Below are 26,651 nucleotides of genomic sequence, written 5' to 3' on the forward strand. Positions count from 1 at the left end.
GCTGTTATTTCAAACAGACTGGAGTGCAACACCGTCATTGTCTCTTATTTTTTATTTTCGAGGCACTCCCAGTCTGACGTGGCGTTTCCGGATGGATGCACGTACCACGACGAGTCAGACGCGAACGAAACACAGTGAACGACCTGAGCGAACGATTGTTTTTTTTTTGTCTTTACCTTTTAATTCAGGTCGCAACTTCATTGTCTGCGTTATATGTAATTGTGTCTGTCCGTCACAATTTGTTTCTTTGCTAGAATTGTTAATTTAGAAACAGAACCAAAATAGTTGCCTTCAAAATAAGAGCTTTGCTGTTGTATTTCAGGCACCTATCGCTGTGTAATAGGCAGGGGCGTAGAATTAGGTAGGGACAATAGGGACGTTCCTACCAATATCAAGTCAGTACTGTGTAGTCACTATCAATACAACCCCAGTCCGTAATGTTTAGTCAAGCTCTACGGCACACAAAGGGTTAGTTGGTCTTTTGCTTAGTCCCGTCTCTAATCTAAATATCGCTCTCGATTGGCTCTGCTGGTTTCGTAACGTATATATGATTGGTCGTCTCTGCTGTGTGTAAAAGCTTGCAACTTGTAAGCATGATATGCATTTGTAGCTGCGAATATAAATTATGGACAGATTTTATGTTTGTTCTCCTCGGTCACGTGAACTGGGCGGAGTTTAATATCAGTGGTGTACTTTACGTTTGTGTGCTACTCCACAAAACCCCATCTCACAGGCTAATTTCAAGCCTTTAACCTTGTTGATCTTTTTTTTAAAAATTACTCTATGTCAATATAACTACAATAAATGTAAATCCTATTAAAAAAGAAATTTCTTTTACAGTGAAACTGGAAATTATTATTATTTTCTTACATTCCTCCATTGTAACTTTCACCCATCAAATTCTCTTGTGGAACTGAAGCGCCCCCTGTCTGTGCAAGGCACTCAAGGTCCTGAACTCCAAAGGCAGGGTGTGTAAGGGATTCAAGCTTGATACGTATTTATATGGATGGGTCGTAATAGTAATTATTCACAGGTTTTCCTTGTATATCTAGTCGAAAGGGCCAAAAACAAAAGCAAGGAACCCCAGTCAAGAGTGGGGAAAAAGTTCAATTTTGAGGCCCCGGCAACTGTGAAGATGTTGGTAGGTGTGGCATGTGTGTGTGTATGTTATGTGGGGGACTGATTTGCGGCCAATTACTGTATTACAATGCTGCTTATAAACAGCATTTATACAACAAAATCGAACTGATTCTGAGCTTCAGCGTCAAAATGGTGCAGCTTTATTTACATGAAATATAGTATATATACATATATATATAAATTAATGTTCTTTTCAAAACATTGCATTATAACGGTCTGAACTTGAAGGAATATATATATATATTACTTTTTTTAATTGTCAAAAATGCATAGAACTAAATAAAAAAAAAACATTTTTTCTCTGCCCTTCCTTTGTGCAAAAAGTAAAACATTGACAGCCATCAAATATTCTTAAGTAACCGTATTGTATAACAAAACAAGCTGAATACATTCTGCAAACACAAACTAACAACAAACATGTAACTTCCCCAGACTGCAAATATAAAACTAGGGCTGTCAAATTGCATATGATTAAAATTGTTGTGCATTTTTAACACACAGGCAGACTGACGTGTACTGGTATATCCCAGGCGTGGGGCAAACTTTTTCACTCGCGGGCCACAATTGTCCTGAAATTGAACAGGGGTTATGGGTCAGGAGCAGATAGATGGAGCGTTCGTGCAAATTAAGATAAATGACATGTAAGCATGTCATGCATAAAGGCTAAAAAGATCAAATGCTATTATCATTTTCTACACCATCTATTGGGGAAACATGGGTATTGCATCCGGCCCACAGGCCTTAGTTTGCCCATGCCTTGTATATCCAATATTTACGCCCCCCTATCCACTCATCTCTAATGCAGTTGATACACACACGTTGTAACGGCGTCAATCAGCTGACAAGCTGTATACGTATGAATATTGTTGAAGACATCTTCACTGAAAGTTTTGAAGGCAACTTTCAATACATTCAACAAACCATCGACAAGATGAACAGTAATGAAAACCCTGTAATATTATTGTGCGGCTTTCTTTACATCATTGTTAAATACTACGTGTTATTTGTCTTTCGGGTCTGGCAATTAATCGAGGTTAATCGTGATTAATCCACAGCTACCTCATGATTTATCAAATGACAGCCCTATAAAAAAAAAAAAAAACCTTAACGTAGGACACCATACAGGTAATACAGTAAATATGGACACGTCAGACACGAATTGCACATTAACACTTTCAGTACAGTGAGGACATCATTAAACAAAATTGTATCTTTAAGATTTTTAGCAAGACTTTTTTTTTTTTTACTGAATACACTGACAGCGGAACATGTGTAGGTCACTATTAATAACCCAAGAAGTAACTGTGGCTTTGGATTAAAAACCTTTTGCAAACAGTGTAAACCCTTAATGTTACAATCTACAATTACTTGGCAAAATTAAATAAGTGTACAAAACAACCACAAAACATTTAGTCAAACTCATGAGCCTGGGATAGGAAGTAAATAGGGATGTCCGATTTTAACTTTTTGCCCATATCCAATATGCCGTTATTGTCCAAACACTTAATTTCCAATTCCGATATCAACCCATACTGATATAGGGCTGGCAGTATTTATTTATTTATCTGTACAAACCACTGTACTGAGTTGCTGGGAACATCAATCGGCATATAATCCCCCTGATTCAAATAGATTAATTAAATGAGCTGCAATGCTGCCATCTAGTGGCTACTTTCATATATAGCCCATAGTTTAACCCCCATCTTATTTTTTAGGGCAGACGTCATTTGACGAAACCCAGGCATTGCGTTATCGGGTTTTCATTATTGGAGGAGAAACCAACAACGATTCTTACAGATATTGCATAATTATGCCAATATCGTGCTGATCATATGGATTGGTCGATATTATCAGACATCCCTAGAAATAAATGGAGTTCTCCATTTACAACCTGAAACACCAGAAGTCTGTGGAGGAAACATTGTTGACTTTGAGGTTATTGCTTTATCAGCTCTTCCACTATTCCATGACAAAAAGTATTCTATTCTCAGTTCTGGCACCAAATTACATACTACCAGAAACTTTCATACTGCATATACAGTAATTGGTTTGAAGCTTTAAACCCGTGCTCCCGGAAGAAGTAAAAAAATATATACCTTTTTTTTTTTTTTTTTAATTTTAGCAGTGTTCTATTGGGTTTTATGTAAGATGAGCAAAGAAAGAATGGCACAACACACCTGTCAAACTGAAGATTAGCGATGTACTGAGTTGTAGTTTTGTCAAGTTGTCTTTAAAGGTCTTAATAGCAGCGACTTTTTCCTGAAACCACATCTTTTTAGTCCTACAGATAAAATATTCTCTGTTTGGGGGAGGGAGGGGGATCTAAAATGGTAGATGATAAAAATACAATACAGAGTCATCAAGGAGGAAGTTTGCAGGGCCAAATGGAAATAGAGCAATATGTTTTTATCCCAAAATAGAGTAGATGCTTTCCATGGAGCCAAGTGCAACATTTTTTAGGCTGACCTAAAGGGGATGTGAAAGGTCACGTTTATTTGTTTTGTGTAAAAGAATGTCACGTAGTTTCATACAAATTATAAAACCGACTCCATATTCTCACAAATCTCATGGTCCTCTATGGTGGAAATTAACTTGGTCTGGTTAAGCAGTTCGGGATCATCGTTGAGTGATGGGTAAAACTCATTGGGACCCAGGTGGTTGTCATGAGATTTGATGTACTTCTTGTAGTTCCTGTGCAAGCAGTACCACGTTGTGGTGTAGAGCAGGAAGGCTACTCCTTTTAAAATGATGGCGAGGCTCACGTACAGGTGCCTGTAGGCCATGTTGTCATAGAGCAGGCATGCACCCCTTTCACCACAGTCTGAACTCCAGAAAAGGCAAGTCGAGTCAATCCCAGCACCAAAGATGAGGGGAGGTGGGATGAATCCTAGGAAGGACAAAGCACATTTAAACCCATTTCCATGGTTCTTGTTTGTTTCAGATCAGTTTCGTCTCCTGTTTTTTTTTTTTTAAAAAACTGATAATATTTATTTATTGATGTCTACAAACCATTGTAGGAGTTGCTGGCAGCGGCATTCTGTATACCATATCCTGATTGCCAGTATCAGTATTATCAATTGTGTTTCAGTAAAAGTTCTTCAGAGCACTGGGGCATCTGACTGGTCTGTCACTGGGGCATTAAAACTATTTTTAGAGCACACATCATGCCCATGTTTGCCGCATGTCGTGTCGTTCAAAGTTAAGTTGAACATTTGGTTTTAGGTATCGGATTGAAAGGGCTGTAGTTGTTTTGTTTTTTTTTCCCCCCCAATGTTCCACTCTGAAATGTATCTTATCTTAAAAAGGATTTTCTTTATATATATATAAATAAATATATATATAAATATAAAAATATATAAATAAATATATATATATAAATATAAATATATATATAAATATAAATATATATATATATATTTATTTATATATATATTTATTTATATATATATTTATTTATATATATATATTTATTTATATATTTTTATATTTATATATATATATAATAGATCTCATGCCCTATTAATTGTTATTGCAAAATTTAAATAAAATCAAGTCAAATACTGGTACTGTAAAATCATGAGCCTTGTAATATTGCTAATTGTTACTTACCTTCTCTTATCTAATCCACTCCACTGACTCATTCACTGGTGTAGAAGCTTTTTATTTTCGCACAGATCTGCTAAGCTACGACATAAACACTGCGTCATGTAAAAATACCGTGTCATGTATAATGAATGCAGTTCTTACCAATAAGTCTCAGCAGGAGAAACAACACTCCGAGGGCATAGGATTTCAGCTCTGGGGTCACGGTCCTTTAGAAGACAGAGCAAAGGCAGAGCAAATTCTGTTAGCCATGTTCTTCACTTCTCAAACACATATTTACAAAAAAACGCACCTGATTAGGATGATGACGGATGGCGTCTGGGCCATTGCTCCAACCAGGCTGCAGGCACAGATGATACACAGGAAGATGAGAAAAGCTTCCTGGCAACCTGGCACAGCGCATTTTCCTGGAACCGCTGTGGCTAACGCACTCTGGGCCGATATACAACTACATCCTGTCAGGTTCTGTAGATTACAACGAAAGAGGGGGTGGAGGGAAAAAAAAAAAGTAAGAGCTCCTTTGCATGCTTCGTTAAATCAGAAACACAAACAAGAATTATGCAACTTAAAAAGGAAGTTGTACAATAACAATGCATTATACATAGAGAGACACTCCAAACATCACAATAAAAGCAATTATAGTGTCCACATTAGGGCAATAAAGGAGAAAGACTAATCATTGAGTAAAGAGTTCAAAGACCTGGGAGACATTAAATGCGGTTCGAGGGAGCGTCTGTGTGCAGCCTGCGAAACAGGCAGACAGATACGTGACGCCATTGGAGCCGCACACGGGGCTGATGGAGGATGTCAAGCAGTTACAGTGACGGACGCACTCGGCATCTGGTTTCTCGCCCACGCGTAGTGACCTAAACAGGGACACAACACACAAGAACCATTTCAACACAAAATATTACACTGGCATTTTCAAAAGTCATCTCATGTTAGTAACCTATTTAAACCAATGTTTGAGTAAAAGATACGAAGTATATTTAGGACTGTAAATGTTATTTAATTTTATAGATGTATATGTAGACACTGTCAGGTTAGAGTTCTTGTCTGTGCCCGTCTTCCCCTTTTAAAATTTGCTCTGAATTTTTTTAAAAAAAATTTCATAAATGTGTTAAGTGCGGATTATTTGGAGTTTCCTTTAACAACGCTAAGCCACAATTACCGTATTTTCAGGACTATAAGTTGCAAAATATATAATTTCTCATGTTTGTTATTTTTACACTGACACTGACTGCTAGAGGACACTCTAGGCTTGTGTAACAGTATCTGCTACTCCTGTACCACTGAAAATGTACGTTTCTTATGTCCACACAGCCGCTAGAGGGCACTGGTGCGACTTATACTCCAAAATGATTTATATATGTGGGTTTTTTTCCCGCTTCGTTATGCATTTTTTGGCTGGTGCGACTTATAGTCCAGAAAATACGGTATTTCATATTTTCATAATTTCTCATGTTTGTTATTTTTACACTGACACTGACTGCTAGAGGACACTCTAGGCTTGTGTAACAGTATCTGCTACTCCTGTACCACTGAAAATGTACGTTTCTTATGTCCACACAGCCGCTAGAGGGCACTGGTGCGACTTATACTCCAAAATGATTTATATATGTGGGTTTTTTTCCCGCTTCGTTATGCATTTTTTGGCTGGTGCGACTTATAGTCCAGAAAATACGGTATTTCATATTTTCTTGATGAATATGTACATACATACATATACATATGTACATACATATGTACATGTGTTGGTGCAGCCTCTTACTCATTGCCATATGTCACTGTCACTCCTGCCACTGGGCCAGTGTCACATCCGAGGAAGAGAAAGAAGACGTAGCAAGTTGTCGATATGAGATTGACCAACATCGTCATGCGGATGGCTCCGAGCGCTGACAGGTCAAACTTCTTTACCAGCAGACCGCCCAAAAAAATCCCCAGACACGCACAGGGAATAGCAGTCATACCTTTGTAAAGGGAAAAAAAAGACAGACAAATGATTATGCCGTTGTGTAAAAATGTTGGTTCTAAAATCTGATAACAAGCTACAGTATATTTACTTTAGAGACGTATACACAATAAACAATGTCATGTGTTCATTGGCTCAACGCATACTTTACCGATAATCTTTCTGCTAGAGATAAGGCAACTGTACAAATGCCCATCAATAGAAAAAGTACTTTAAATCTTTACATGTACAGACAGTGAAAGACAAATACAGATGTTTTTGTACGTAAGTGAAAATGAAAACGATTTTCTCGTTGCTGTCTTTTTGTGTCATTTTCGTTCAGTTTAACCTTCACGGCATTGACTGTGCTCATGAGAAATGTACCGTCACTGCGCTTCTAGTGCTGTCATTTTCGTTCAGTTTAACCTTCACAGCATTGACTGCGCTTCTAGTGCATATTACTGTTACTATTTTTTTGTCAACGTGCATGTTTCTGCGTCAAAACATACTTTAAGGATCAACGTGATATTCATCGAGAAGCCACCGTTTCGTTATTTTCTTGATGGGAAGTGCACAGTTAGCTGCGTTTGCATTACAGACAAGTACTAGGTTGACAAAAAAAAACCACCGTACACTGTACTTTTTGGAGGCCTACTTTACTCTGAGCACACACCTAAAAGCTGGTTGGCTGTGGAGGTGGTGAGGTTGAACTGCTGTTCCAGGTATTTCCCAAGAAAGGCAGCAAAACCAGCCACAACTGCGATCTCCATACAAGCAGCCAGGGTTATGCAGGTAAACACCGGGTTTGACAGGAGGCATTTGGTCACGTTGGGGATTACTAATGAGACGAAAGCAGAAGAAAAGCAAAGACATGGTGACGTTAGATCTGTCTCTAGACATTTCAGGATATTATTATTACATGTTTTGTATGTGTCTATCTATTTCTCTGTGTCTATCTATTAATTTGTCTATCTATCTATCTATCTATTATATATCTATATATCTTGTCTAGATTAGATTGATCGATTAGATAGAATTATTTGTATCAAGGCTGTTTCAGTGCTATGCAAAGGGCAAAAAACAAAACTGAACATTTTCATAAAGATCAATGTCAGCGAGATGCCTGTGGAATTAGTTAGGACTGTTGCTTTGGAAGAGGATCATTTTAGATCATTTTAGAGTCAAAAACATGCAACTGCATTTGCGATCTTTAGATTGTCACATTAACTGTTATCAGCAAAATGCCATAAATAATCGGGATTTTTTTTTTTTTTGCTTTTTTGTTGCCAATATTGCCCAAACCTTATGTCCTATCTACCTAATAAGCATGTTTTTAGGCTATTGGAGGAAAACGGAATACTTGCAGAAAATATGCAAACTCCATACTAAAAACTAGGCAGTGGGTGGGGCATTAACATCATGTTTTAATTTAAAAAGTGTCCAAGTAAGATATCAAAATCAAAATAGAATTTTCAAAAAAAAAAAAACAAAACAAAAAAACAACTTAGGTTCGGTGAAAATTAGATGCAGTAAATCAAGAGACTTGAGGTGTGAGCAGGCACAGATACCTGCAAGACTTTACAATTCTTGTGATAGAACATTTTGCGGTTATCGTACAAATATGAAAAAAAACTAATATAATAATAATATACAATTTTCTGCGGACTATAAGTCGCACCCGAGTATAAGTCACAGCAGCCAAAAAATGCACAATAAGGAACATACAGTTCGCTCCTTCGCTCCTTCAGTACATTGCAGATTTATTTTTTGAATCCTATCTCGTGAAATTGATCGCGGAAAATTAACCAAAATTCATTATAAAATAATTATACATACAAAAACGTTGGCTTTAAAAATGTGAATTCTCGTTTTGAAGTTTGAGATAAGTGCATTGGCGCTAATATAAACAAAAAGAAAAACAGATTGCAACAATGCCTTCGTAATTACCTTTGAGTTGCTGAAAGCAAGTAGGGATGTTGGCAGGCTCAGGGCTACAGATCACTCCATTGCTGGGCTTTGGAGTTTCGTAGTCTGAACTTAGGGAGTGCGACAGCATGACCTGTTCGCTGTCTAACCCGTCGTCTTTGTCCCCATTCGGCAGTGACTTCGGGAAGCCAAACATCAAGATGGCCGAGCAAAAAAGTAAGGCGCCGCACAGCAGGAAGCCGAGCCACCAAGCCCCAATCCATCGCGGGTCCTCTGGAGTGATGCCTGCAGAGAAGCAAAGCTCAGGTCACGAAAGAGAGCAAAACAAACAAAGTACTACTGAGAGAGAATGTTACACGTACTCGTGTCAATGAAGATGGCGTCCACGTAGAATTTGGTGCAAACCGAGCCAAGGATGAAGCCGCAGGCAGGTCCAAACACCAGTGTGGAAAACAGGATTCCTGAATGCACGTCCGGAAAAGCGAAAGTGAATTATTTATCATTGTGGCCCCAGCAGACCACTGCAAACACAACAAAATGTGACCTCTGCTTTTTAACCCCATCTCCAAAGCGAGCAGGTGGCTGCTTCAGCGCCTGGGGACAGCAGTGTCCGGGGACGGTGCCATGCTCAGAGCGCCACTGCTGCCCCCCCCCGAGTAGAAAGCATAAGGTTCAAATAAGGTTCAAGTTAGTGTAATGAAAGTCGAGCGGACGTCAACTAGCCGCTGGCGACGTCGCTGATATTTTTTTTTACAGCCATTGGAATTGCTTTGCAATACTTTGTATCCACTGATAAATTAGAGCGTATGCACAGAAATGACACAAAACAACAAGTATATCATCAGTATATATCTTCTTCTCTATTAAAGTGCATTGAGACCTGTGTAATTACGGAATAGTGAATTGGTAAATAATGGAAGTAGCACTATCCCAGAACATCCTTTTAAAGTACTATTCTCATACTGATAGTTCCAAACCGTATCTTTGGCATAGCTGTGAGTCTGCATATGAATACCGTATAACGAATGGCAAATAAATAGTAGTACAAGTCGCTTGCTTTTCTTGTGCTGTGCTACCCAAAGAAGAGTGCATGTTTTGGCTGCAGTATAGTATGCATGTTGCTCGAGGGTGGGATTACCAGTAAGTTCCAAGTTACAAAAATCGTTTAAACAAACAAGTGGAAACTATGACAAAGCTCCGTCCGCGTCCTGTGAGAACAAAGAATGTTTACTTCCTGCTTTGACCGATCACATAGAAAGCAGTCAACGTGTTGGTATTATAATAGTCTCATTGACATCACAGTTATTTATTCTTTGCTTACAGTAATGGCATGCAGATATGCAGTGTCACAGCGGAACACCCCTGTGGTGGCGTGGCAAGAATGTTTAGACAATTCTGACAAAGAACAAAGGTGAAACTAGTTTCGTGTTTTAAGTATCTCGATATTTAAATGATGTCTGAATACTGAAAAACATGAAAATAGTTTCATGTTTTTAAATAGTATAAAGGAGATATTTATTTGAAGGACAAGTACATACAACCAGAGCCTTGGGTGATGTTTATTGTAGTACACTAAAAACTGCTTAAATATCTCCTCAGAATCACAAAAAAAAATGGCTTAAATAATTTGGAGAATGTGACAGAGTGAAAACATGTACTTCAGTTTTACTCATTTACTTCATACAAAAGGAATCCAGTCCTATCCCTTTACTTTTTTTATTACAAAAAGCAAAGTATACACAGGTAAGTAATGTATTCCTAACACAACGATTAGCTTTATGAGTCACGCGTTTATATATATTTTTAGGCATCAATCAAACCACAACCCTTGATGACCCAGCAATGTGATACAAAAATTACAACGAACACAATGTAGTGACTATATATGTGTATAAATATTTAATGTTATGCATATGTATTTATATACATTATTTATAAATATATTGTTTTATCTTTTTTTTTTTTTTTGCTGACCCATCACTACTGCTCCTCTCCTTCTGCTCTCTCCACTTGCTTTTCCTCTCCTGTATATGCCATATTTAACTGAACTCCAACTGATTTTGGAAAGCACCACCACAATTATTCACCTGTGAGTTTAGCCTTTGGTAAGGGTGGATGCAGATCTGTTGATTTTGAAACTTTGTCATGTCAAGTCTGTGCTAACCAAATGTTAAGCTGATTCCACTGTAAGCTAATCGTCCAAAAATTTGGAGGATTTCCGTAGGGTTAGGGCAGTCGTTTTTCAATTATTTTCTGTCACGCTCCCCCAGGAATACAGAATTCTATTCATGTCCCTACTATTCCCATACTTTTGAGAAGCTAACAAACAACTGTATGAGTTGCAGCCACCTAGTGACTGCGAGCTTGTTGCATTGCAATACAGCAGCGCGTCATATTTTATTGGAAGCCCCCTGTACCACTATTTAAGAAGCACTCATATGAAACCTTTTCATCCATACATGCTAATGTGTCAACTATTAGGACTAAGATTCTTTGTTTCTACATTTTGAAGCATTACCATGGCAACATCATTCCAGAGAAAGTTTGAAATGTACATTCCTGTAGATTCTCCCCATCTGTTCTAAGACGGCAAAGATGATACAAGTAAAGTTATTTGCTATCACTGCCAAGTAATGGTTTTTAAACAGTTGACATTGACAATCTTAGTCTTGTCTCTTGTAATGCTAAAATGCCAAGTCTTATGGCAGAACAAAAACTGCATAACACTGGTTTTCAGTAGTTCAGTAGTTTCAGTATTACAGAGACTGTCCATGTAAGGTCTTGTTGAGGTTGAGTTTTTTTTTTTTTTTTTTGGATAAGAGAGAGAGAGAGCCATAAATAGAGAGTAGCTGTAGAAAGTAACTGACGTAGAGTAGGTTAGCAGTAAATTATGGGAGGACTCGAGACTTGTTGCCCTGCTACCGTCATATGTAATCAAAACGAGGAGTGGGATTAGGGGTGTAGTGAGCTTAAGGAAGAAAAAAAAAAAAAAAATCTCTCTCTCCCAAATCAATAAGACACAGCTTTTCCAGTGAAAGGAAGAAGCTCAGAGATGTCTCCGAGTGCGCGGCGGCAGCAGCTGTTTTTGTCTTCCTTGGCAGGTTGCTTGACCTTATTATCAGTAAGACATGCCCACAGCCAGTTTTCCCACATTCTCTAAACCATGTGAGCAACAGTTGTATACTCGATGGTAACTTCTCTCTTACGTTGAAGTGGAATTCTAAGAGAATGGTTTATTATAATTATAAAGTTTCATATAGAAGACGTTGTAGTCGGTATAGAACTAAAAAAAAATGTTGAGTTGAGAAATGCATTTTTGGCTTGGGAGCTACTATTCCAATGACAAGTGATATACTGTACCTCTATAAAAGCATTAACTATATGTGTTGAAAAAGGGACGAAACTGTTAAAAAAAACAAAAAAAAAAACAAACACCCAGATAGATGGAAGAAGAGCTTCTTTCCACAGGCCATCAGGATTCTGAACTCTTTACTTTACTCTCACTCTTTTCCAGTTCTCTACTGGGAGTGTGTAAATATACAGTACGTACAGTTTCTTTAATCACTGCATTTCTTGTATTATTTCAAAAGGTCTCCTTATCTTATTTCATTTCACTTGAACTTTCACTCAGCGCTTCTATTTGTTTTACGTTTTATTGGAATCTTGCACGTGACGTGACAAGTAAAGGAATCTTGAATCGCATCTCAAAATTGTTATCCTACAGCACTACTCAAAACTGAGCAAAAACTTTCCCAATCCACAAAAACGAACTACAAAAAAAAAAAAAAAAAAATCAGTTTATTCAAATAAAAATGACAAATTTCCCCCCCCACGTTCAAATTCACTTGGCTTTTCCCGCAATGAGAACCACAAAAATCCCCCCCCCCTTTTGATTAGCAGCCACAGAAGCTGACCTAGTTAGCCGTGCAAAAGCTACATGGTGTACAGATAAGTTAACAGATGCTACTTGGATTCACGGTGTGCTACAAATATGTTCAAATGTGACACAAATTTAGGCTTCGGGATTTTGTGAGGCGCTATATTCTGAACCCCCTTTTAGGTCACAAGACTCTTCATCTTCATCTGCAGTACAGTATGTGGCCCAACGAAGCAACATGCCTTTTGGGATTAGCCAGATGCTAACAAGTGGGCCTGCAGTCTGGTAAGAAGACTTAGGGAGCTAAAAGACTGATCCATCTCAATTATAGGTTTAACCTATTTACTGATTTGACACTCCTTTCGAGTGTTGTAGGTTGGATTAACAACAGTTCTTCCGGAACGGAGAAATTAGCAGTGTTTTAGACAGTTTATGATGGTCTACGTGCCTCCTACTTCCTACTGCCAGTAGATTACAGAGTACATAACCTGTTACGTCCAAATAAAAGAGAAGTGCGGTTCACGGCAGTTTGTTTAGTTCAGTTCCCACGAGTAGTTACTAGTTTCATGGTTCCATATTTATCATGCCTGCCTTACACTGAGAAGGTCCTGTTTTCCATTCCCCCGCAGAGAAACCACATGCTTAACGGTGCCTCCAGTGGCAGCCTGTGTGTGTTGCAACGAATAAGGGACTAATATTTTTATAAACGTTTCAAATGGTCACATAATCATCAAAGATTACCATGTGCAGAATTGTTTGAAAGATTGTGGCTAATCATAGTTTTAAAAGGAAGTATTTTAAATAAAAAGAAAAAAAAAATGGAGAAAATGTGGTAAATATAGCTTTGAAACAGTACATGTTTATAAACCTGAAAAAAAAACTGCAAAGAAGGAAGTTACTTCTACAGACAGTGCAAATTTAAAGTGAATCGCATGTACCTTCTACAGACAGTGCAAATTTAAAGTGAAATTTTAACATTTACCCTTTATTCCTAAGACAACTATAAGCTTCACTTTTAAAATTGTATGTACACGAATGTATGTACATGATTTGTATGTACATGATTTCTTCTCTTTTTTTAATTTGCTTTATAATTATTAATAATTGCTAGGCGTACGATAGCATTAATAAGGAAAAATGGACATGCCTCTATGAAACATAACCTGTGAATTGACTTGCGCAAAAGAAATGATTTTGGTCTAATGTGAGACTGAAACCTAAAAACTGTGCTCGGCTACAGACTACTTCTTCAACATTCCCCTTACTGTGAATGGGACTACTGTCCAGGCCTCTATGTCAACATACTCGCAGCTATTGTTTTAAAACTACAAAGAGTCACTTAAGAATTTTACATCGGACGCCCTTCCTGACACAACCCAACCTGGGATTTGGGGACTAGGTGGTACCGAATACAGAGCCTCCATATTGGCCTGAAAACTACCACAATCTTTATTTAAAACCAAACCAAACCAACCAAATTAGTCACATTTCTTTTTGAGAAAATATGTTAAAATTTAAATTTGATTCAATTTTTTTTCCCCAATGTCTTGTTAAACATTTATAGCATTGCACAATATGCTATCATCTTTAATATGCATTAAAGATGATATTAAACCTTATTGGATGTCAAACGGGCCAATAACCTGTACAACTAAAGCTTAATTTACTATAAATAACAATACGTCCATCGGTTTCCCCTTTGTTGGCAAAGAAATAAAAGTATATTAGATATGTATTTTTTTTATTAATATTTAATGAAATATCATTTTACAAAAAATTTTGGTTCGTGAACCGAACTGTTCAAAAACCGAGGTTCCACTGTACTATTTTTTTTTTAAATTTATTTACAATTGTATACCATTTGTAACAAGGAGGCTTATAGACAAAAAAAAAAAGGTCAAATTCCTAAATTCGATTTGACATTTCACAGCGGCCTCATTCGGCTGTTTATCATTTAGAATAAAAGAGAATGTTGTGGTGTGCTTTCATCTTCTTTAGAATCTCACGTAGGGTTCTCCGTGTGATGTAGTGAGTCAGTTTTGTTTGTAGGCAAACTGCTTGAAGCAGGTTATCATACCTCATGTTAAACATGTCCCCCCTACCCTTTATAAACAACTTCAAAGTAACTAAGGAATCCTCTGTGTTGTGAACAACATTTGAGAGGATATCGTTTGAATCAATTTTGCTTATTGGCTTTCTGGGCTACCACACTTCCTGTCACATTGTGGCAGACAACACCACACTGTACCATAGTGACAATGGTGTAAAGCAGTAGTTTAGAGATAAAAAAAAAACGACCGATACTGCGAGGCAAACATGCAACTCTTGGTGAGGGAGGGAAAACCTATTTAGAACCTAATCCTTTAAGATGACATTAACATGCACTAACTTTAAGTAGCTTATGTAGAAGCCTAACAACTGTTTGTAGTCACTGCCTTACTGTTGGCAAGGATGTGCAGAAAAAAATTTCTTGTTTTCTTCTTCACAAATTGTTATCAGAAGCACAGGAACAAACAAAAAAAAAAACCTTTACAGGAGGAGGGAACGAAAATTAACAAAATGAAGTCATTGCTATGTTATAAAGTGCTTCTACGTGGTTAATGGCCTCTTGAGAATACAGGGGATTTCGGAGACGGCTCTGTTTACATTCGCTGGTGGTATGCCGTATTTTTGAACATTTTTTGCTCTTCATTATGGCACAAAAGCATGTTTTGGTCAAACTAAATCCACGCAAAAGCAATACTTTCCTGGGCAACAGGATCCGTTTTCTAACCCTGTTTCTACATTTTGCGTACTTTCCTGGGCAACAGGATCCGTTTTGCGTGTTTCTACATTTTGCACTATATAATGTGTAAATATATTATTATTTATAAGTTCCGATTTACAGAAAAAGAGTTATGTAGCCTCTAGGAACCACCCTGACGTAGAATGAAGACCTCCTGCACATCCAAACATACAAAACAATTATTATTTCCATATTATCCTTTTTTTTGTTCAGGGGTGCAACGAAACGAAAACTGTTTTCTTTTCCACTAAACTATTTGTTATTTGTAGTTGTTGTCAGACCAAATACATACATTTTTTTAAATAATTTTTCCATAGCACACCTAGTGATTTTTTGAACTGCGCAGTGGTTGGGAATTACTCTCCAATCTTTTTACACTTTCGAAAAACATAAATATAAATTGTCAGGACAACACATGTTACTTTCTTTAAATGATCTACCATTTTATTTGGCTTAGCATCGAAGTGTTTTAAATGTGATAAGATCCATGCTATGACTGTAAACAGGTTGACCTTACTGGAGAAACAGAGTTCTCTGAAACGGCGCAGATTTTTTTTTTGGTATGTTTAACAGTTGTCTAAACAGCTTGTCTGTTTCTGCTGCCGCTTTATACACCGTGAAGGCAGACATTCAGGCAGCCAGAGGCTTTCGAGAAGTTGTTTTTACAGGTCTGAGTTGTATGCATGTGCTTCCCAAGCCCACTCAGACCCACCCCACAGCTGGCTGGTTGGTATTCCTGCCTTGTTCTGTAATTATAGCTCTTCTCTGGCTCTCAGCGCTTTGCTCTGCTCACTCCACTGTTCATTAACGGGGCATGAACATACATCAGCTGATAGTTCATAGCCACAGTTTTCCAACTGAGAGTCGTGGCTCGCACTCACTACATAAAAACAGCAACACATGGACCACCGGGAATGTTTTTTTTTGACAACAGCAGCAGAAACATTGGCAACACATGGACCACCGGGAATGTTTTTTTTGACAACGGCAGCAGAAACATTGGCCAAAGATGCACAAGATTAACTAACCATGTGTTTTTTTGCCAAGCACAGTTCGCTCTTTTCACGCAGCCGTAGGCATATGACACTCTTTTCAGCCGGAGGCTTACAAACGATCAGCCGAGGACAGTGATTAAACGACAATGTTTAATGCTGCTCGCTGATTCGTTTTCTTTCACCTGTCCTGGCAGCTTTCTTCTGTCAAATGACTGCCATGCTTCCCTCACTGTGACAAATTGGCACAGCAGGTAGCAATTAAGAAAATCAGATGTAAACATTTGACAGATATGACAAGTTGCCTTTTGGGGCAGATTGTAATTTCGCGAAAGGGAACCCTTAATTTCCCAAAGGGCATCTATCTGGGTCTAAGTGGTAAAAGAAAGATGTGAAAATGTTTGCGTGAACCTACAGTCAGCTGCACCCGCTTTACAATGGTAAAAGCCCCAAAAACTTTTAACAAGTATTAGCATTAGCATTAGCAAATACAGAATATTGCAATGGCCTGTGTACTTCTCACCCTCCACCTTCTCAAACACATCCAACACCTGCCCACCAGTTCCACAGTTGCGGGAATATATGTTCCCGTAGACTGTGTGACCAGAGTTTGTAATAGCCCCTGTTCCTTAAATTATTTATTGTGCTAGGCTAGTAGCATTGGGGGGGAAAGAAACGGTAAGATAATACAAGAAGAATATTATTGACATAAAATGTGAAAAGCTAAATAAAATGTTATTACTAGCATGAATATCAATACACATAGCTTACCTATGTAGAGTGAGGAGTCTTTTTTTTTTACATGATCGTCGATATAGGACACTCCCAGTGGCTGCACAGGTGTAGCTCCGATCCCCAGCAGGACCTGGGCTCCAATCAACAGCAGGTACATCATGTTGGTGTTGGCCTTGTTGGCACACATTGCGTCTTCAAACTGGACGTCCTCGCTGCTGGTGTTGCTGCAATAGTCCCGACCCAAGTCAGTTCTCCACATCTCCCTTATCTCGTACTGATTCGTCAGAAACTCTGGAAGTGCCGAGAGGAAGGCACCGAACGCCATGACGATGCCTCCATAGCCTATCAGACGTGGTCGGTGCGCTTTTGCCCCAAAGTAGCTGACGAACAGGATAAGTGCCAGGTTGCCTATCTCAAAACTGCTTGCAATCACACCGACATCGGCACTCTGCAAATTGAAGCGCCGTTCCAATGTGGTTAGCACGCTCACCTTAAAAACGAGAAGGAAAACCAAAAAAAATTATACCAACATCAATAGAATGAAGCATAATGCACTGCTATACAGAAATTATTAAAAAGATTATTTAAGATAAAATTAAGATATTTACAGGTTTAAAATTTTGAGGAACAATATTGTCATCACAATAATATTAAATTACAAAAATAACTATTTTTATATAGCCATTTACAGTCAATAAGTCGAGAGAGATTTGGCAATAATGATTATCATGTCAGCCTTATTGCAACCCAGCTGAAGCGAGCATTGGAATGGGCTAAAGGTTTCCCAAGAGTTCATGGGTCTTTGGAGATGGTAAGTAATAGCTGCTTTTTGGGGGGAATCCGGGGACAGAGACGTTGATTATTTTTAGTGCAGAGACTGCTGGGAGACAGTTTTTAATGCAGCAGGACAAGAAATGTTGAGAACACAGGTGGATGTCTTCATGTTGTGCATCATTTTAAAAAGGTTTCTAGGACACTAAAGAGCAGAGAGACAGAAAGTGAGATTACAAATTGGGGGTAGGGGGGGCTACTGGGGACAGGACAAGTTTCTGATGTTGTTGATGGTAATATTTTTCTTAGAAGAAGGATATAAAAAGAGGGAAGACGTTTCTTTAGAACAGGGGTGCCCACACTTTTTTGACTTGGGGGCTACTATTCCAATGACCAGGCTAAAGTGATCTGCATTACAAACATTAAAATATATTTACAGATATAAATGGAACATGCCTTTTTTCGATTGAACTCTAATGCTGCCAAGTCTCCGGCCATTTGTACCTACATTTAGCTTTTATTGTTAATTTCAGATAATACGAAAACTTTCACATCAACGTAATCTGTTCTTCAATCTCCATCTACTCTCTAAATGTCCATTAATTGCATAAATGCGTTTTTTATGCTGTGGAAAGTTAAATCATCATGTCCTTCTCTCCTGCAGATGAAATCTTATAGCTACATTTTTTTTCCCCTCAAAATTTTAAATCAAGTCAAGTTTAATTTGTACAGAACTATATATTTCAAATTAAATTTGTCTCATTTAATGTCAATTTTAAATAAGGTTTGAAATGTAACTAATAAAAAAATGTAAGATATTTTATTTAACAGGCGGCAACATTTAGGTGTATACAGTCAATGTGTGCATTCGAGGTTAAAGTAACAATTCAGAGTAAGGAAAATGAGTGTTGTGTATCTAGTGTGTCTTTGTTATTATGAAGACTTACATAAAATACAAAAATCAGCAATTGGATTTTCAAGTTTTGCCATAATCCCTTTGCGTAACATAACTTACGCCTTAATGCTTTTCCACTAGAATTCATTGCATAAACCTGTAGTAATAATATCAAAGTCTTTACGTGTATGACAAACAGTGAGAAATACTCAAAGTAGGTAAAAGAGAATGACCTTTAGTTTATATACTGTATCTGCACCTTTGTTTATTGGCTGTGCGTGGTCACAGGGTGCTGAAGTGAAAATTATAGTGTCATGAACGGAAACTCAAAAGGGTCAGTCAGCTGTGTATCATCACTGCCTGCAAACCGTCTTGTCTAATCATCCAATCAGAGAAAGCACACAGGCTTATGGCGTTGACTGTAGGGTCAACAGATTGTAAATGACTTGATATCTGATGTCTTTGCAAATTAGGTCTCATCAGCTTATGAGCACCAACAGGTCACCGGGCCCATTTGCTTGTCTAGGCAAATGAATACAAATATCAAGTGAAGCTGTGTGAGCTACAGTTTAACAGAAGTTCGAAAGAACTGAATGGCAAAATAAGTCAGAGTGATAACAATGTTTAGTGTCTGTTTGTTGGTCAGAAGTGTAACTTAAAACGTGTTTGGTACAAAACACTCAATACATATGGCTACATGCTAGCCAGTTTTTTCGTGTTGTTCATATTTATTCTCATTTCAGGATTATGCTTATGGTGTAAATCTTTAATATCTCGTGTTGTTCATATTTATTCTCATTTCATGATTATGCTTATGGTGTAAATCTTTGATATCTACAATCGAAGTACTGGAGTTGTTGATTCCTTAATAGTTTTGTTTTACTGTATACCGCTTATAAAAAAAAATCGTATTTGAAAGAAAAGCCAAAACATTAGTTAGCAATTTGAACCTAGTGCAAGCCAGCGTTTTTTTTTACAAAAGCAGGCAATAAAAACTCAAAGTTAGTGAGAGAATAGATGAATAATTTCTAAATAGTTCAAAGTTGAATAAAAAAATACAAAAAAAAGAGACTTTTGGAGACTTTTAGCATCAGCAATAAGAATGGTTTCTATTCTATCCTAAACGCCAACACACATTACATTACCCATCTGCTTGAAACGAAAAAAGTAAGAAGGCAGCATGGGCTGCGTTCCACTCACCAGATACGCACCGACAGTGCCTTGTGCCAACATGAGGGCGCATTCCGATATCAGAAATATCTTGATATTAGAGAAGCATGATGAGCTTTTGAGTTGTCTTTTTGTTTGCAGACTGTCACCGCTGCTGCTGCCGCCGCTGTCGGCAGGCTGCTGCTCCTTCGCCTGCATCCTCATGCGACACAGCTCAGTGTCCGTACCCACAGAAAGACCAGGACAGTCGGTCAGAAGCAGACTAAGCTCACGGCTACTCCATGAAGTCACCCTCTTCTTCCTCACTGCTTAGAACACACGCGTCCAACATCGGCCGGTCGTCGACGCGCAAAGACACGTGAACTCCGAAAGAAGGTTTGCGAATGCGAAGACACGAATGGAAGAGCGAGAATGCTCGTTTCCGCTGTCACCAACGATATATCCGCCCGGATTTGTATTGCGAGTGAATTCTCTTCGCTTGAAAACTCCCCGCCCCCGCGTCTGTGTGTATGTACGCGGCTTCAGTCGAGCTATAAACAGCTTCACACCAGTTGCCGTGTGTTTCGTCTTGTGTTTTCTTAATTTTGTGTTAAAAGAAAAAACAAACGATAGTTGCTCAGACGCTTAGAAATTGTTGGGGAGGTTTTAGAGCTTAGACGAGTTTTGCGAAATTACAGTTGTCAGACCGAGAAACGGTTAGCATCCTTTGAAGTGTAACTTCACAGAGACGTATAACTTCATTCGGGGGAGGCGGAGGAACTTCACAGAGACGTATAACTTCATTCTGGGGAGGCGGAGGGAAGGGGGCGCTGCAAACGGAGAGCGAAACTGGAGGGCGGGAGACGAGGGTAGTCGCTGCGAAGGAAAACTCTAGAAACGGGGATACCCCGGAGAGCGAAACTGGAGGGCGGGAGACTGCAAAGGAAAACTCTAGAAACGGGGATACCTGTGCTTCTTTTATATATTTGCTTAATATTACTCATTTATATTCGATTTTTCTGTGTATTGGTATTTTTTATTGTAATAAAAAACACTTTCCATGTTGAATAGAAGCCATAAAACAATATTTTTTTGCGTGTCGCATTCAAATTTGGTTTTGTTTCTTAATGTTTCGCTGTAAATAGTTAAAAGTTTATAAATATACAGAAACGTGACGAAGACTACTTTTTCAAGTATTTTTTTTTTTTACGTATCGCATTCAAATTAGGTTTCGTTTCTTAATGTTTCGCTGTAAATAGTTAAAAGTCTATAAATATACAGAAACATGACGAAGACTACTTTTTCCCACTCCCTCTAGATGTGACAGTGTGATGTGGATTGCAGTGGAAATGACGTCTATGTTGAGCAGTTGGGTCTGTATGCAAACTGTTGGGGATGTAGATCTGCAGGGAGGCGGGCCTTGATGGACCGCAAGGCTTGTCTGGCCAAGTGTCAGAAGTCATCATCATCAAACACATTGGTTTGGACGAAGTACCCCATATTTTTTGGTTAGACAGCAATGAATCAGTGTCAATTTAGAGTCAAAAAAAAAAAAAGAACAGCAAATCTGTGATTTTGTGTGTTTTATCCAATCAAGTGTTTTATCCAATCATATTTCAGTCTTCATCTATTGCCTGGGGGTTTGGATAGAGCAATGAAATACTTTCTTTAAACAATCAGATTTCTTGGCGTCACCCAAGCTTTCAGGCATGCGTACAATCACGTCGGTCAATTTGGTTCACAAAAATCACAATTTTTTAACCAAGTTATACCATAACTCGGTCGCCGAACAAGCCAACAATATCAGACGGGCAGCGAGTGATCACCGAGTTAAAAGTTAAACTAAAGTGAATTATTTGTCATTGTGACATAGCACATCACTTGACTGAGTGTGCGGTGTCAGTCTGCACTCTGTTGTCTGATTTTGCCGGTATTTCTTGCATTGTGCTATTTCTTTTTTTTATTTTTTATTCCATAAATCACCATGGTACCTAAAAAAGCTAGTGAAAGTGGAAAGACGGAAAGAAAAATGGTGAGAACAACAATAGCGGTGAAGAAAGATTATACGAAATCTTAACAATGGCGCTTGTGTTTCAGATCTGGCTTTATGGTATGGCAGGGCAAAGTCGTTGATTTGTACCATCATTAAGTACAAGGAAGCAATAAAAGAAGCTAAGGTCGCCAAAGGAGTGACTGTGATCACCAAGCAAAGATCTCAGACGATTAGAAGAAGTCGAAAAGTTGCTACAGATTTGGACCAACGAAAAGCAGTTGGCCAGCGACAAATGGATTTTTGTTTGTTTGTTTTGTCATGTGTTATGTTTTATAATCTTAAAATGCAATAAATACAATAAATAAACAGCATATTGGACAAAACACTTGTGGGGACAAATGTACTCTACTTGCAGGTCCCCTGAGTGTAATGATATTTTAAGGTTCCAGATTTGGTTTATATATACCCTAATTTTCGGACTATAAGCCGCTTCTTTTTTTTCACGCGCTTTGAACCCTGTGGCTTAACAATGACGCGGTTAATTTAGAGATTTTTTTAGAAGTTCATACTGCTAACGATTAATAACTTTTCCTGTAGGCTACTGTGTGTTGTACTAGTAGTCTTTGTCTGTAGCAGATCACTAAGTCTCCCTTGTGTATTCCAACTACGGTCGGGGCTCTAGGAAAGCGCTAACGTGTAACCAGCCGTGTTACGGGCACTGTTCGGGGAAAAAAAAGCATTTATTTAATTAAAAGTAAAAAAAAAAAAAAAAAAAAAAAAAGTTCTGTGTAACACCTTTCTGTGTAAATATCCCATGTTAGAACGTGGACGTGAAGAGAACGTGTTTGATATCACATTTCAAATACATGTTACTTTATATTAGAATTTTTGAGCAACTGTGAGCAACTTCACTGTTTCACATTTCTTTCTCGGTGTTATATTTATCCTCAGTGTGTTTTTTTATCCTGTTATATCATAGCTTGCATGTTATTATTTAACATCTGTTGACCATTATTGTATCAGTGTTGACCTCAGTAGAATTAAGTTACCCATGTAACCTAACTGCAGTTATGATCAGCCTCTATGTTCCAATTTTAGTAACCAGATGTTACGCATGTATCAGCATTTGTTTGTGTTTACTACGCTGACAGTCTCATTGCCAATTGAATTATTTCAACAATTAGATTATTCAACAATTCGATTATTTTAAAATAGAACCTGATTCAGTGTTCCCTCTCTATATCGCGGTTCTCCTTTCGCTCCCTCAGTACATCGCAAATTTTTTTTTTTTTTAAAAATCCGATCTTTTTTTTTGGCTAAAAAAGTGTGGGTTCTCGTTTTGAAATTGATCGCTGAAATGATCGCTGGTAACTTTGTTTACCTGGACGAGATCGTACACCGCATACTATTGGCTAATACAATTCGCACTCGGTGTACTATTGGCTAATTGAGCATGCTCTACTGTTCCGCACGCTGATTGGCTCACCCAACACCCAACAACACCCAAGAATTTCTTTTAACCTATGTATATAAACAAAAACCAGGAAACAAAAAAAAGTGTTGTAATGTCGGGATGCAGGCAGCATCCAAATGCAGCACTAGACACAAGACAGAGTGAGGGAGGGAGGTGCATAAACCAAGCGCACCAGGTGACACCAGAGGTTTTAATGACAGAGACACAGGTAAGTGTGATGACTGAGACACCGTAGACACAAGCGGGGGGGGGAGACAGACAGACCTCACAAAGTGCTTGCTTCAACAGGACAGACGAGTTGGCTGGTATGCACACAGAGAGTCAACCAAAAGAAAAACAACACTGTGACTCAGCTGAGCATTCGGAAAAAAAATATGTGAAACATTAGAGAATGAGATCATCTGCAAACATAGACGGAGCGATGCCTCTCACAGCAATGACTCCATGTGTGCAATCAATGTAATATTTTAAGCTAAGGTGAGGCAGGAAGTGGAGATTTGTAGTGGAGAACAGTGACTCCATGTGTGCAATCAATGTAATATGTTAAGCTAAGGTGCGGCAGGAAGCGGAGATCTGTGAACAACAGTATGGTTTCATGCCTAGGAAGAGTACCACAGATGCAATATTTGCCTTGAGGATGCCAATGGAGAAGTACAGAGAAGGTCAGAAGGAGCTACACTGTGTGTTTGTAGATTTAAAAAAGGCATATGACAAAGTGCCAAGGGAGGAATTGTGGTTTTGTATGAGGAAGTCAGGAGTGGCAGAGAAGGATGTTAGTTTGGTGCTGGACATGTATGAGAATAGTACAACAGTGGTGCTCTTTATTTTTATTGTCTATGCGGCTTCTATTTATACACTGTTACCAATACAGTTTATACTACTTTCTAAACTGATTATCTATAAATTTTTTTAATATACATTTTATTCTGCTATCACTTTGTTGTCTGTGTATCTATTTATCTATCTATCTATAGATCTTTTTATTTGGAAAAATGGGATGACATTTGTGACGATAGAAAATGAAACGCTTTCATGCATTATGACTGCAGAAATTTGGAGTGCCATCCAAGATGTAGTATAGTAGTAGTAGCGTGCTAATACCCACGGCTACAACTCAAAATGACCACAGTCATCGGCCATGTTTTTAAAGATCTGATGTTGTGAAAAGGTACTTTTAAACGTTGTTTCGTTACAATCCAGACAAGTAGTTCACTTCCTTAACCACCAAGCCGCCACTGCCACCAACTCAAATCACAAAGATCCTGTGAAGTTTTCTGTTGTTGTTGATGGATTACACAACAGAATAAACTAAGGTTTCATTAATAAGAAAAAAAAAAAACTATAATACTGCGTGATAAAGAAATGATGACAGCCTATCCTTGCTCACAAAGTTGAGAGTTGCTGTTATTTTTTAATAAGCTCAGAAATTTCCAAATCGACAACAGACGTTGTCTATAGTCTGCCAGCATCAGTTATTACAGATACATTCTAGTTATATGTGGAAATGAAAGTGTATCTTCAAATTGCACTATAATAGACCTGTGATAGACCAGTGACCTGTTTAGTGTGTACTGTATTCTCCAGACTATAAGTTGTAGTATATGCAGTATATGTCGCACCTCTAATGAAGAAGAAAAATACATATAAATTGTTCCAGACTACAAGTTGCACCAGTGCCCTCTAGTGGCTGTCAGTGTGAAAATTACGAACAAGCTAATTTTTTACTGGTACAGCAGTTGCAGATACTGGTACACAAGCCTAGAGTGCCCTCTAGCGGCTGTCGGTGTGAAAATAACAAACGTGAAATTAGGTATTTTTATATGTAACTTGTACCTGAATATAAGTCGCAAATCCAGCCAAAGGATGAAAAACAAAAAAAGTGACTTATAGTCTGGAAAATACGGTACTTCAACTTGGCCTACATATGATTCTAAACAGGAATAAGTAACAAAGGATTGAATAAATGCAACAAAAGGAAAGTAACAAAAAAATTGTTACTGGAAGGTTTGCTTTCATTATTTGTGAAATGTGTTACATTTTATACTGGGTTACACACGTTTTTGTTTCATTTGAACTCGCCCTCTCATTCTATCATTCTCTCCCTTCTTTTCTCCCTCTCGCTCTACGCACAGTGTTTGGAAAGACAGTCGCATGCGGTGACTGACAGGACGGTGTGATGACTGCGAGTGCCATTTGCACACAGGAGAGGGACGGCGATGGGCTCCGTCTGTAAAGCAGCACAGCACACGCATTCCTGTTCCACAGCGAGCCGTTCCAGGGAGTACATGGACTTGCTGTGACATTTGCCCTAATAAACACAGAAACACATGAGTAAAAAAAGAACATAAAAAACACAGCAGAGGAGAGAGTGAGAGTGAGTGTGTGTGTTTGTAATATCTCACTTCACAGTAGTTGATTTCTATCTGCTGCTCTGATTGACAGTCCTCCACTTTGATGTAGTTCAGTGTTCCAACCATCTTCCTACATTGTGGCTCTGTGCCTTTACAAATGCGAGTTGGCGTGTTAAAAAAATGGACCAATGTAAAGCATCCATTCCATCAAATTCATTTTTTGGCACAGGACACTGTTCAACTTACAAATCTCACAGCATGTTGTTCCTATTCGGCTGATTTTGCCCTAAAAAAAACCAAGAGTGCAGGATAAGAAATTTGGAAGATATGACAGATGTCAAAGTTTTTGCAGGGCTAGTTTTTTTTTTTTCTTACCCCTTCATCAATGCAGGCTTGGCGGTTAAATGGAGGGCAGGTTGTCACTTTTGTCTGCAATATCAATTCCCCTTTCCAATTTACACTGCAGGTATAACTGTTGCAGCCGTCCTCCCTTGTTGTGTTCACCTTAAAGTACAGAGACACTCTCGTCAGACATACTACAGTCACGTTTAAATCAAAAAGATAGATCTCCATCTCTACACACACCCTGCAGGCCGGATCGGTATCATCAATTCAAATTAAAATGCATTAGCGAAAATTGTCATTTTCAGAATATACCTCCATTTTTAAATTTTTTTTTGTTTGACATTTGTCATTAGTTAGCAAGCACAAACCTGCATACTGATTACTTCTCCAGCAGAACCTTGGATGAAACAGTCAGTGGCAACACAGCGACCACAGCACGCATCTTCCTCCTTCTGCAGCGTGTATCCCTAAATGAAACATTGTGGTAAGTATTTTTTTATATTCTTGTAAAATATGTAGCAGTAATTTTTCCTAAAGGACAAAACTAGAGGAGCAGTGTCTAAATTTTGGGTTTTTTTTTTGGCTTAGGAGCTACTATTCAAATGTCCAGACTAAAGTGATCTACCTACATTAAAAGCATTTACTATATATACAGTATATACAG

General features: G+C 38.3%; 2 protein-coding genes across 3 annotated transcripts in view; both read right to left on the reverse strand.

The window, feature by feature from the left end:
* Positions 1–1,257: 1,257 nt before the first annotated feature.
* On the reverse strand, positions 1,258–20,590 carry slco3a1a (solute carrier organic anion transporter family member 3A1a). 2 transcript variants are annotated; one of them, XM_008311867.3, is made up of 10 exons: positions 19,876–20,590; positions 17,046–17,499; positions 8,983–9,081; positions 8,642–8,905; positions 7,368–7,532; positions 6,515–6,713; positions 5,444–5,609; positions 5,036–5,208; positions 4,888–4,952; positions 1,258–4,027 (listed from the first exon to the last, which is right to left on the reverse strand). In XM_008311867.3, the coding sequence occupies exons 1-10, from the start codon at positions 20,047–20,049 to the stop codon at positions 3,675–3,677; spliced, it is 2,112 nt and encodes a 703-aa protein (XP_008310089.1). In that variant the 5' UTR covers positions 20,050–20,590; the 3' UTR covers positions 1,258–3,674. The 2 variants fall into 2 exon arrangements, with proteins under 2 accessions (XP_008310089.1, XP_024912047.1); XM_025056279.1 differs by having other exon boundaries at positions 19,887–20,011.
* A 3,515-nt stretch (positions 20,591–24,105) lies between these two features.
* Positions 24,106–26,651, reverse strand: part of vwf (von Willebrand factor) — a 33,438-nt gene continuing 30,892 nt past the window's right edge. Inside the window, exons 49-53 of the mRNA XM_008311873.3 lie at positions 26,356–26,454; positions 26,018–26,146; positions 25,889–25,928; positions 25,694–25,791; positions 24,106–25,599 (exon numbers count right to left, since the gene is read on the reverse strand). Of these exons, the coding sequence (XP_008310095.2) occupies positions 25,414–25,599; positions 25,694–25,791; positions 25,889–25,928; positions 26,018–26,146; positions 26,356–26,454 (552 nt within the window). The 3' untranslated portion in view covers positions 24,106–25,413. The remainder of the gene's footprint in view (positions 25,600–25,693; positions 25,792–25,888; positions 25,929–26,017; positions 26,147–26,355; positions 26,455–26,651) is intronic.

Source organism: Cynoglossus semilaevis, chromosome 6, assembly GCF_000523025.1.
Source record: "Cynoglossus semilaevis isolate Cse_v1.0 chromosome 6, Cse_v1.0, whole genome shotgun sequence".
NCBI classification, from domain to species: Eukaryota; Metazoa; Chordata; class Actinopteri; order Pleuronectiformes; family Cynoglossidae; genus Cynoglossus; species Cynoglossus semilaevis.

Bases quoted from the DNA above. Each gene is read 5' to 3' on its own strand.
- slco3a1a (XM_008311867.3), bottom strand. From the start codon at position 20,049: ATGAGGATGCAGGCGAAGGAGCAGCAGCCTGCCGACAGCGGCGGCAGC. The intron at 17,500-19,875 runs GTGAGTGGAACG...CTCGTTTTTAAG, and splicing joins GCACTGTCGGTGCGTATCTG to GTGAGCGTGCTAACCACATT. The intron at 6,714-7,367 runs GTGTGTGCTCAG...CCCTTTACAAAG, and splicing joins CACAGCCAACCAGCTTTTAG to GTATGACTGCTATTCCCTGT.